This window comes from Typopeltis vanoorti, chromosome 5, assembly GCF_054136105.1.
Source record: "Typopeltis vanoorti isolate ZY-2024b chromosome 5, IOZ_Tvanoo_1.0, whole genome shotgun sequence".
In the NCBI taxonomy this organism is placed as follows: Eukaryota; Metazoa; Arthropoda; class Arachnida; order Uropygi; family Thelyphonidae; genus Typopeltis; species Typopeltis vanoorti.
In genome coordinates this window covers 56,792,867-56,805,442 of record NC_143553.1, presented here as the reverse complement: position 1 = coordinate 56,805,442, position 12,576 = coordinate 56,792,867, and the positions used below count along the sequence as shown (strand labels likewise).

The following is a 12,576-nucleotide window of genomic DNA, read 5'->3' as shown; positions in this document are numbered from 1 at the left end:
TTTAAGAATTTATTATTTATTTTTTATCATTTAAGAATTTATTTTAAATTTTAAATTTATTATTTATTAAATATTTATTTATTTATTTAAGAATTCCCCATTTTTCCGAGTAAAGTAACTGGTATTAAAATTGCTTGTAAAGCTTTGTAACAAACACTCGCAACATAAACTGCATTTGAAACAAATTTCAGTCAAATAAAACCAGTCCTTATAGTCCTTATAAGGACTGGCTTAAAGGGGCGAAGCAAGAATGCTTTGCATCTTCCCCGTTATCTGTAGAGGACAGTGTAGGGATAAGGTGTTATTGAGCTATTAAAGCTCTGATCATGGCAGGAGAGTAACAGCAATAGCCGAGCCTCAGTTAGAACTTCATTAGCTACAGCATTGCCATCCATTACCCTCCAAGGGTATTGGATTGAATGAATCAATCACCGCATCTCACGGTCGACCTTCTAAATAAAACCAGTCCTTATAGTCCTTATAAGGTCTGGCTTGAAGGGGCGAAGCAAGAATGCTTTTCATCTTCCCCGTTATCTGTAGAGGACAGTGTAGGGATAAGGTGTTATTGAGCTATTAAAGCTCTGATCATGGCAGGAGGGTAACAGCAATAGCCGAGCCTCAGTTAGAACTTCATTGGCTACAGCATTGCCATCCATTACCCTCCAAGGGTATTGGATTGAATGAATCAATCACCGCATCTCACGGTCGATTGATTCAACCCCAAACCGAATAGAAAAATAGAAAATCCCAATAAAACCAGTCCTTATAGTCCTTATAAGGACTGGCTTAAAGGGGCGAAGCAAGATTGCTTTTTATCTTCCCCGTTATCTGTAGAGGACAGTGAATGGATAAGGTGTTATTGAGCTATTAAAGCTCTGATCATGGCAGGAGGGTAACAGCAATAGCCGAGCCTCAGTTAGAACTTCATTGGCTACAGCATTGCCATCCATTACCCTCCAAGGGTATTGGATTGAATGAATCAATCACCGCATCTCACGGTCGATTGATTCATCTAATTAATCCATTATATATATATATATATATATATATATATAATAATAAAACCAGTTTCTTAAATTAAAATGTATAAGATGGAATTATATAAAATATGTTTTGGTGTTGTTTGATGTAATCGTTATCTGGATTTAAAAATTAAACTCTATGCATTTAAAGTTCGTAACCAATAATATTATTTTTAAATACTTTTTTTTTCTAATATTCTAGTTAATTAACCATCTGTTCCTTCAATTATATATCAATTAACAACAAATACCATAACAACTAATAATTTTTGTGAAACATCTTTTTACACCAGAGGTGTCTAAGAGAACTCCTTCATTATTTACTGTATTGAGGTAGATGTCCTTGCTGTATATTTCTTCCTTATTTTCAAATATATAACGCTGAAATAAAGTTCAAACATAAAAAAATAATTTACCTACTTTTTTTTTTATTATTCTTGTCTTGAAAGTCAGACAATGAAGATACAAATAGGTAACAGGAAGTTTATTAAACCGGAAAATTCACCTATCAAAATAGTTATTCAGTAGTATTCTATACAATTCCCACATCTCTCTCTCTTTCTCTCTTCCCCCCTAACTTCCTGCAGGTACAGCCCATCATTAATAATAGAATTTGGTTACAAGACAACACAATGACCAATAATTAATTTCGGACACGCGTCTGTCTGAAATTCAGGAATAATAATAATAATAAAACAAGTATGGAAGTGAATTAAAGTGTGACGTCATTTGTTATAACAACAGTTCACCTTAGAGTAGGGAAAATGTACTATTACCTCACTCATCTTGCGAAACACACTAAGAGGAGGGGAGGACATGAAATGATTTCTGAAATAATGCCAAACATCACAAATTAATCACTACTGCATAATTGATTAATGTATACTTACTCTTATTTGCCCAGTATCTCATGTTTCTGACCTCATGTTGTTGTTCCTGCTCCTCTTGTTTACCACCATTTAGTGCTGCGTCTGTAATAATAAAACCATTAGGTGAGTCGGATGCCGTATATTTAGTAATATAAAACAAGCAATGAAATATAATTATAATTTACCAGTGTTTAGTGACTAAGCCTATCAAAGACAATAAATCAGATATCAAGCAATATATCAAAGTTTATTGAAAAAAATAGCACTATGCTCAAAGTGATGGAATAATTAATACATAACTAAATTTCATCTTGAAAATAGTAATTTAATGGGCAATAATAGTTTCTTTTTCACTTAGAATATCGAAGCTATCGTGACATAACTTCCATTTTATAAGCATAGAACAGTTCTAAGAGAAAACCGTTTCAAAGAGATGTTCGCGTGCCTTTGCGATAGCAAAATAATCACTTTTGATTCTTTCTCTCTCTCTACAGGCCACAATGTTAATGATGAATGGTACTAGAGCAAGGTGCAACATTTTAGGGCTTCCATACAAAAGAAACGCATTTATTGAGATATTAAGTGATCGTGCTTCATGACAACGCCCAGCACACACTACCGATCTGGTTAAACTGCACTTCAATTAATAAAGGGGTGGAACTACTTTAATAATCCTGACTTAACTTTCGAAGAGTTCCATTTGTTTAACCCTTGTCAACATTTCAAAAGCAATGACATGCATTTGTATGATGATCGAATCCAAAATAAAAATAAAAAAGTTAAAAATCATAAAGTGAGACGATCTTGGATACAATGCCAAAGCGTAAGACAGAATATTACTGACAATTTTAGGCACATTATACGAAAAAATTGACGTAAGTACTATCGAATGTAGAATTCATTATTTGCTTAGATTCAATGGAATGTATTATCTACGCAGTCTCAGACATTTTCTCATATGGAATTAATGTTATTTATTTTCTCACCATGCAGTAGATGTGGCAAGAAAACCAGCTTTCTCACTATTACATCTGGCATTCCATGGGTGATCACATAGTTCAAAAGCGACATGAGAATGCGTAGTGATACCGAAGATTCATGCACATCATAACCACAAGTGGCGACCAGTCTATTAACACCGCGTAGGGAAGTCCATGAAAGATGTAGGAAATGTTTTATATGGACTCATCTAGATGTCTGGATGAGCAACTAAGTAAGACTAATATGTTGGTGTTAGCAATTTCGTGATATGTTGAGAGAGTTGTCGTATTTCATTAAGACAGTAAACGTGCAACGCCAGCTCACGTAATCACAAAAATGGAAGGAAACAGAAGTTGTATTTTGTCAACGGAAGTCAAGTTTTCTTGTGGAAAGAAATTTAACATAAAAAACCAAGTCAATTTAGGCGTAATAACAAAGTAGGCCTGAGTCGTGAAGAAAAAAAAAATAATAATTAACTTGGCAAAATACCAAGATTTGAAATGAGGTTTGAATACTCTCGAGAAATAGAGGGCGCTATAACATCGAAATAACGTTCTGCTACCGAAATTCAAATAATATTGATATTCAAAAACAGTAATATTTAAGCATAATTTTTTTTTAATTTCTAAATTCTCTATAAAATTATTTCAGTATTTTTTTTTTTTCCAATGAAAGTTTTCTGTTATTATTAGAACGACTCATCTAGCTACACCCTTTAAAAAAAAATAAAATAAAAAAAAAATGAAAAAAATAATAAGAAGTTTTTTTGTGGTCAGATATGTATTAAGGTTGGTTTCATTAATCGACCGTGAGAGGCGGTGATTAATACCCTTGGAGGGTAATGGATGGCAATGCTGTAGCCAATGAAGTTCTAACTGAGGTTCGGCTATTGCTGTTACCCTCCTGCCATGATCAGAGCTTTAATAGCTCAATAACACCTTATCCCTACACTGTCCTCTACAGATAACGAGGAAGATGCAAAGCATTCTTGCTTCGCCCCTTTAAGCCAGTCCTTATAAGGACTTAAGACATGTATTAAAACAAAATAATCTGCATTCAAGATTGCTGGAACTAATTATATTTGTTTGACTGGTGTTTGTATATTTGGCTACAACGTTTAAATAAAATTAATGATTCTTCCAAAACAGAAACAACTGCCATCTTCGTTAATGTGTAATATCTTTAGTCAAAGAATGGATGACATTTGATATGCTTTTATGGCATTTTGATCTTTTGTTTCCTGTTAAATTTAAAGACTAGCAACTAGCTATTATTTGTATGTGACTTTTCAAAAGAAACATTTGTAATCCTAAGCTGGAACTATTTGTTTATTACTAACAGCAAATTGGAGGAAATGCTAACAAATATTTGTAGTGATTTTATTTTTAACTCAGAATGACTTAGAAACAAATCTGTCTGTAATGACAATATCTTCCAATTAAAGATTGTTTACGTTAATATATTTGCAAACAGCCTCTAATTTAATTCATATTTTCTTCGTGAATTGTATTAGCTATCGCTTTTAGCCTGTCGAAATCTGAAGAAAGTAAATTCCACTTACAAAAATACTAAACCACAGATACATTGTTGACTTTGTATGCAATTGAATGCGTAGAAAAAAAGTATTTTATTTAATCATGCTCAACCTCAGTTCAATAACGTCAGGATTTCTAGACAAGACCAGCTTTATCTTCTAGAATTAATAACATTGTTAATACATTAATAGAACAAACCTAATTGACTACAGTAGGTCGTGCTGTTGGCCCATTATCAGGTTAAATTACGCATGCACGTCTGCTTGATTTTTAAATCCTGGAACGTACCTAATAAACTACAAACTGATATGCGACAGAACACCCTGTATCATATGATACAGAATACCCTGAGTGGCTACTTTAGTATCCACCTAATAGTGGAGTTGGATCACCGTAAGCTTTCAGAACTATATCAACAAGCTACGGCATTCTCATCGAGGTTCCGGGAGCACTTTGCAGTACCCTACTCCAAGCAAATATTCTGGAATTTTCTTGGATTTCATGTGGTATCTAATGCTGTATTCCAGTAACTATGGCAGACAAAGTGTTCCTTTTCTGCCATAGCTACTGGAAGTTTTCTTAGATAGACATGATTCTCTTAAAGTTCATCTGCTGTGATACCTAATTCAGAAAAGGTGTAAAAACCCATGATTCGTTCACACATACTCTCTGATTTCACTGCTCAGTTTGTAATACGTTTGTTCGACTTAATAGGTTCTGTCTATCCTTCATCTTCCTCCTGCATCGATCAGCTGTTTCTAGCTGCATGCTCGATGATGACCTGATGTTTTCTGTCTATCATGCCACCTGGGTATACCAAAACATTGTTGTAAGTGTGCATCTGGACAAGATAATAGTTTCGACATACTTATTCCATCCCCCCCCCCTCTCCACACACTATCAGTTCCTATTTGAAGTCGTTTAGATTACCATCTTTTCCTATTATCACATACATTTGAAGGTCGACACAATCTACCTTAGTATCCTGCAGATAACGATGGTAGGCAATAGATCCCGATAGGATCTATTGCCTAACATCGTTATCTGCAGGATATGCATTTTCATTCATGTACAATGTACGTGGTTTGCTAAGAGATGCCAATAGGCCACATATGTCATGCGTTGTTATTGGACTCCTGTTGTGTAGTGAGATATGCATGAAGAGTCCTAATTCTTCCTGAAAAAGCATGCCTCATACTGGAACACTGCCACACCAATTTGATGGAAAACCTTACATGAGCCAATCGTTTCATGTTGTGTGCGCCATAAGTTCAGCCATCTGTTTGCATGGGCACTAGGACCAGACCAGCGACTCAATGAATGCTTTCGAATGTGATTTCAGAGAGAGAGAGAGTGTGTTGTGAGCTTTGGTCTGAAACATAGGTATATATCATCTGAGATGCTGTTGTCACATTTTCCACGTTGCAATGCGACATGAACTGTGGCAACACCACCTCATTTATGCACATATTTGCAATTTTAATACTCTGGATTGCGCAACATATACCCATCGCAACTATACTGGCTTATCACTGGTACACGTACTTTATACAGCGGTAGACTAGACATGGTCATAATGCCATGTTATGTCAACGCAGAAAAGAATAATGGATCAAAGCCGAAGAACAGATGATTAGTAATATAAATGCAGAAACAATATGCAGTTATACAGGCTCGAATTCATACAGATGCAGAATCAATCGTATTTTCAATTCCAGCCTAAACTAGTATGTGCAATTTGCCTAACTGATTTTTTTTTGTTTTTTTATTTCTCCTGTGCGAGACAGAATAATTTCTTTATTTTGCTGTGAAAGAGCTCAGCGGACGCCTAGGGACTGTCTTAAGATAGTCATCAAATTGGAATTTCAAATGGCAAAGCCTATGGATTAATGCGTCTATCTACTTGGGAAAATTATGCGACACGTTGACACGGATAGCTATAGACATTTCCAGTAAGGCGTATATGCAGTGTAATCATGGCAAGCAGTATTTGTTTAATTTTTTTTTTTTCAAGAATAAGTAAGAATATTTTCGAAAATTGTCTTATAGAAATAAAGAGAACAATTGAAGATTTCATATAAGTAGTGATAGTTGACATAAAGATATAAATTAGTATTTAAAGAAAAAAACCATAGAATACAATGCATGCATACAAGACATGCTAAATCTACAAATGTGTAATTATTATTATACGGGCATGTGATTCTTCACTGCAACAGAAACATTTAAATTTAATTGTTTATTAAATTAAATCATATAAATAATAAGGAACATTTTTTATTAAACAACGGCATTATCAAATAAATTAACATTTCCTAATCTTAATTATAGTCCTAAAGGACTGGCTTAAAGGGAGCGAAACAAGAATGCTTTTCATCTTCCCCGTTATCTGTAGAGGACAGTGTAGGGATAAGGTGTTATTGAGCTATTAAAGCTCTGATCATGGCAGGAGGGTAACAGCAATAGCCAAGCCTCAGTTAGAACTTCATCGGCTACAGCACTACCATCCATTACCCTCCAAGGATATTAATTACAGCATCTCACGGTCGATTTCTTATCATCCTCATAATCTTAAGTTCTTATTAAAAGAACTGGGAGATGGACTGAGTCCTTGACTCTTTATCCCGTCATCTGAATGAAGAAAATCTGTGTGGATGGGGTGTTGTTGAGCTAAAAGCTTTAGTCATGGCTGGGTAACGGCAATAGCAGAGCCTTAGTTAAAACTTCATTGGCTACAGAATTGTCATTTGTTACCTTTATCTAAAGGTAAAGCCGTCTCAAAAATTCGGGCGATCCCTCGGCCACTCAATTGTGGGCAAAAGACCGTCCATCTCAACGGTGGCTCCACTCAGTGATGGCCTTCCACCTACCACCACTGAGCAGAGCAGAACCGCTGAAATTCCGAAGAAAAGCATTCCACGACAAAGCCCTTCAGCGGGCCGTGCCGGAGAACACTTTCTCCGGAGACTCAAATTGCTCCCTTAAGGAAAAATACCTTAAGAGAGCGAATTCAAACTCTCAAATCTCTGCGCCCCAGGGGGTACAACAACAGCCGAACCTCAGTTAAATTTCATTGGCAACAGCATTGCCATCAGGTAATGCCATTTGTTATTGCCATTTGTTACCCTGGAAGTCCTAAAAAGGACTTTTTTCTCCCTCCTCTCTTAATCTTATCTTAATAAAATTTCTCAAATTATTTGTAATATTATGATATGGAATAATAAAAGGTGTATGCTAGTATTTTAGACTGCTGAACAATTTATTTTTAAAATTTTCAGTCTTAATTGTATTTAAAACTTGACATATTTCTATTAATATTTCACAGAAAAAAAGCGTATGGATTAATTTTTAAATGCCATAATGCATAACGTCAGTTTCGTCTCAGAAACTATCAAATCAATTTTGTTTTTAATGGATTACAATATCAAGAATCGCCAGTTGTCGTACTTAATGGGATTTAATATTAATAATAATTAACATAAATATACAAAAACTATTTAAAAGTAGTTGGATCAAGACTACCACAAACAGCCAGGAATTATTATAAGATTATTTACTGTTTTATTTTTCTCCTTGCTTGATCTGTCTTGTGGTTTTCTTCTGCACCCGCCCCCCCTTTAGATTAAGCAACAGATCCATCTTTTGGGGAGTGATAAATGATTACATTTCTACATGTGTTAGAATAAACGTATACAAGTTTCTTTTTCTCTCCATTTTTTATTTTTTAAATCCATCAACGAAGCCCATTATTTTTAGCAGTGTTAGCATGACCATTAATAAAAGCGACCATTAAGTTAGGAAGTGCAATTAGAGTTCTAGTAAGCGAAATGTTTTTCTTTTTTTTCTGCAGTTTCTACGCGAACATGCTCTCGAAAAAGTTGGGAAGAAATTGCTACCAGTAAATAACAGCTGCAAATTAGTCTAAATGAAACTCTTCTCTGTGATAGCCAAGACGCTTAAAAATAAGTATTAAAAGGGCTAGTGCGAGTGTTGCGGATGTTTTGCAGAAATTCTTCGTCTGTGACGAACCACATGCAGCACTTGAAAGATATTTTAAACCATGAATAGCGCAACAAACACAGAAAGATACCTGAAAACTTTTTTTTATTTATTTGCATTTCTTATTTGTATTGAGCCACTTTTTTAAATTCATTTTTACTTTCTATATCTAAAAAAATTTTTACTGGATAGCTTGAGTAACAGAGACTAAATTAAATTTGAAAAATGTTTAAGTATATAATAATTTTATTTCATATAAAAATAATAATACAATATTAATTATAACTAATTATTTAAAAGTTTTTAAAATTCTCTTAAAAGTTTTGAATTACTTTATTAGCTCACTGTGTGTGTGCTGAAGGCTCTAGATGTTAATGAGATACTTCAAATCTTGATGAGCAACGCAACATGCATTTTGGAAAACAATTTTTATGCATTATTTGAAAGACAAAAAAACAGATTTTTAACTAAAATTATCCGATTTGAATATTATATATAAATATATGCTATATTTATCTAAATTTAATCGACATGAATTCCAAACACATTAGGAAAGAAGAACTAAAATATAAAATTATTTATAAAATTCAACATTTTTATTTAATTAACAGTGTATTTAAATTAAATAAAACCATACAACATTATATACTCAACGGCTAACATGCAAACACCGTACAATTTTTGGCCTTAATCCAGGGCGATAAGTTTCGTAATAAAAAAATTGAATAAGTTTTGAATCAAAAATAAGATTTAAAAAAGTATTTCGAGATAAGTGCAATGCAAGGTGATGTTCATATTAGCAATTGAGACTGACAAACATTTCCTGAACAATGCCTAAGGCGCTGAGTCGCAGTACCCTTCACGTACAAATAAGCATTGCAGATAACGGATAGGCAGTCTGTCTCTTTTGAGATAAGACTCCGCAGAATAAGTGTTTTCTCAGCAGAATGGTTTGCAGCAGTCTTTATAGAACCATCACCTAAGCTAATGGTAGTTTCAAACGCGGCAAACCTGTCTCAAAGGTTGAACAAAAAGTAGAATCAAGTTCTGTGTACATCGTCGCCGATTCTCCATAACACCTTCATGCTACTCTTCAACAAAATAAGGTCTGATTAGATCATATCGTAAAATGGTACATATATGCTCCAGCCTTCTTCATCTTGTTTATATATCGGTAACATAACGTGGCATTTATATGAAGAAACCAGATACTGCAGATAAAATATTTTCATAAATATTTGCAATGAAATTTGAAAAATATTTGCAAACATGAAATAATAGTGTGGAATTTTTTCATGATGGTTGCAGATTAGTTCAATCTTTATGAAATTCGTGTTCAAAACTTTTACGTACAATTTGCACACTTGTCCCTCCCCGTTTATCTACTCTATAATATAAAATGATAAGCCTTTTTTTGTCTAACGTTTTTTGTCAAGTTATTTGAAACGTTTTGAAACTCAGGGGCTACCCTGACTGTCGAGTCTTCAAAATTCGAGTCATCAGAATTCAAGGAGAACCGGCCTACCAATCCGAAACTCAGGGGGATAGGCGCCGTAGGCGCCAGAACCCCCCTTTCGAGTCTTCAAAATTCGAGTCATCAGAATCCAAGGAGAAACGGCCTACCTTAAAATTGCATCCCTGATTGCGTTACTTAAAGTTTCCAATATTTCATTTTGACTGTCTTTACTCAAATAGTGTGCTTTATTGTTTCGTTGTAGGATCCTTTCAACATGATTTTCCATAACGGGATGAAACTTCGCAAACAGTTCGACTAATTTTAAAAAATTGCCGTTATTCCTTTCATATAATTTATCAGATGATCCGCGAAAAGCTAAATTTCGGCTACTAAGGAATTTTATAATTTCAATCAAGCGTTCTAAAACACTCGTCATATGTTTCTTTTCCATTTCATACATGCTTTGAGCCTGGAAATCAATAGTAGTTTTGTTTTTTAAATTTTTATCAAGTTGCTTCCATTTTAAGAAATTTTTCATGTGAGTTAAACTAGTCTCATGTCTATGTAAAGTTGTACTTACATTTCTCCAATCGTTATAAGCTTCTACAAGACTCAGTGGGTGATTCAGTTGATTCAGTAGGTGCGACAAGTTTGCAACAAAAGCAAAAAACAGAATTTAAAGTTTCGGAATAAATGAGCCATGTTCTTGGCATGAGCTCCCATTTTCCATTTTTCTATTATAATACGTGTCGCCAAATTTACGACCTATGTATCTCTGGGATATATTATATTTTTCTTTTGAACAGGCCCCATTTCAATTAAAACAACTCGTAATTTTTCATCAATATTTCCCCGTTCGCCTGGATCTTCTAAATTCACAGAGACTAGCAATGTGTTAGTTTCGTGGTCAACTACAACTAAATCTTGTTGTAGTTGACTAAATCCTAACAATTTTTCACTTAAATCATGTTCAATTATCTTGTTCAATATTTGCAATAGTACTTTCATGCACACTGGATGATGTGCACGGTTCTTCAACTCTGATTTCTGATGAGTTGGTTGCAATCTGCATCAGAATATTTTAATATTTTAACAAATTTATTAAGAGCCCCAGTTTGTTTCTTAATATCTGCTTCTTTCGCAGCGTGACGCTTATGATTTTGTGCACCGGATAACTTTCTTTTTTAATTTTTGATTCCATTTCTATTTTATACCCACAAGAAATTATTACACAACACGACACAGAGACGGAATAATAGTCCGCACTGCGCTACTGTCAGTAGCCTACTGAGATGCGTACCATATGACTGGTTAACTAGCAGCAAATGTTTTGTACGAAAATTCGTTTCTGCGCATAAAAACCGATCACCGTTTCACTTTAGATAGACTGCAGTAGACACAACATTCGGCAGGCAAGCATTTAGCCTGCTCTCACTGCAAAATTGTAAACAGCCGGCTGATCAAAGAGGCGGCAATATACATTTTTAAAAAAATTTTATTCAGTGTATACGGCCTCATTTATTTTAATGTTGATCATTCTAAGATTTTTTTTTGTTTTTATGATAAAAATTTTGTTTCTTAAAAATTAACTTATGAACCGTTCCATGGCGGCGGTGCCCCCATCGTGGCGGCGCCCGCATGCTCTGCATGCCCGCTTCCGTCTGCCCTGGCCGTAGGCGTCGGGGGCGGATTCCCCCCCCCCCCCCCCAGTATATATATGTCATCCATAAATACTCGTCATCTGCTGGATAAAGAGTCAACATTGTAGGATGGACAGCAACAATGTTCACATTTTCCTAGGAGGACACCCGACCTTCCAGCAGGGGACCCGTTCCTACCAACAGAACATGCCACACACCGTGACGCTGCCTCCAGAACCCTGAGTTGTGTTTACAAAGCAAGTTGGGTTCATAATACCAGACGAAAGACTAGGATTAATACTAGATTAATTACAAGTTTTGTTGATTAGCTGCAATAAAGTATTAGCACTAAACAGAACATAATGTTTAACAATGACTGTTTCATGCTATTAAACAACAAAAAGAAGAAGAAAAAATTAAACCCCACACATTTATTTTTCTATGGAAGTTAAATATGAGTGAGTACTCTTTATCTTTCTAGTATTGCATATTATGTTTTAACCTCTTAAAAAAGTTCTCTCTCTTCTTTTTCTCATATTCTTTTCCCACCAAAAAATTTCTTTTATTTTCGTTTTTTTCTGTCTGTCTAAATTTTTTCGGACTCTAAGTCATTAAATATTAATTGTTAACTTTCACGACAGCACTCTTTTTAGCACGTAATAATGCAATTTTACCTCAGAATTTGCGTCAAGATATTCTTTGCTATCTTATTAGGTAGTTACTTACCGCCACTATAAAGGGGAAAACACGGACCCATTCTTATCATCCATGCATGACCTCAATTTTCGTAAAGTATTTGGCATCTACTTGTTTTTCTAAAGAATTAATTATTCTAATTCATAATAACTTTTTTATTCTGTGATCATTCCCGTTCTTCCGGTTTCTGTCTGTCACTATCAGCTAATTCGAAATTTTGAATATCGTGTTCCGGTTTTTGGTTTCCACTTTCTTACACTTCCGGTTTTGTTTTCCATCGCCTGCTGATTCAGGTTTTGTTTCCCATAGTTATCCGCTTCCGGTTTTGTTCCACATCGTCTGCTGCCTTCCGGTTATGCTTCTGTAATCTCGTGGCGA

The 12,576-nt window shown here is 34.7% G+C and overlaps 1 protein-coding gene across 1 annotated transcript in view; it reads right to left on the bottom strand.

Annotated features, from left to right (window-relative positions):
* The window catches only part of LOC150106434 (A-type potassium channel modulatory protein KCNIP1-like), a 304,981-nt gene that overhangs the window by 173,725 nt on the left and 118,680 nt on the right, over nucleotides 1-12,576 (bottom strand). Inside the window, exon 2 of the mRNA XM_090392444.1 lies at nucleotides 1,913-1,993. Coding sequence (XP_090248570.1) covers nucleotides 1,913-1,993 — 81 coding nt within the window. The remainder of the gene's footprint in view (nucleotides 1-1,912; nucleotides 1,994-12,576) is intronic.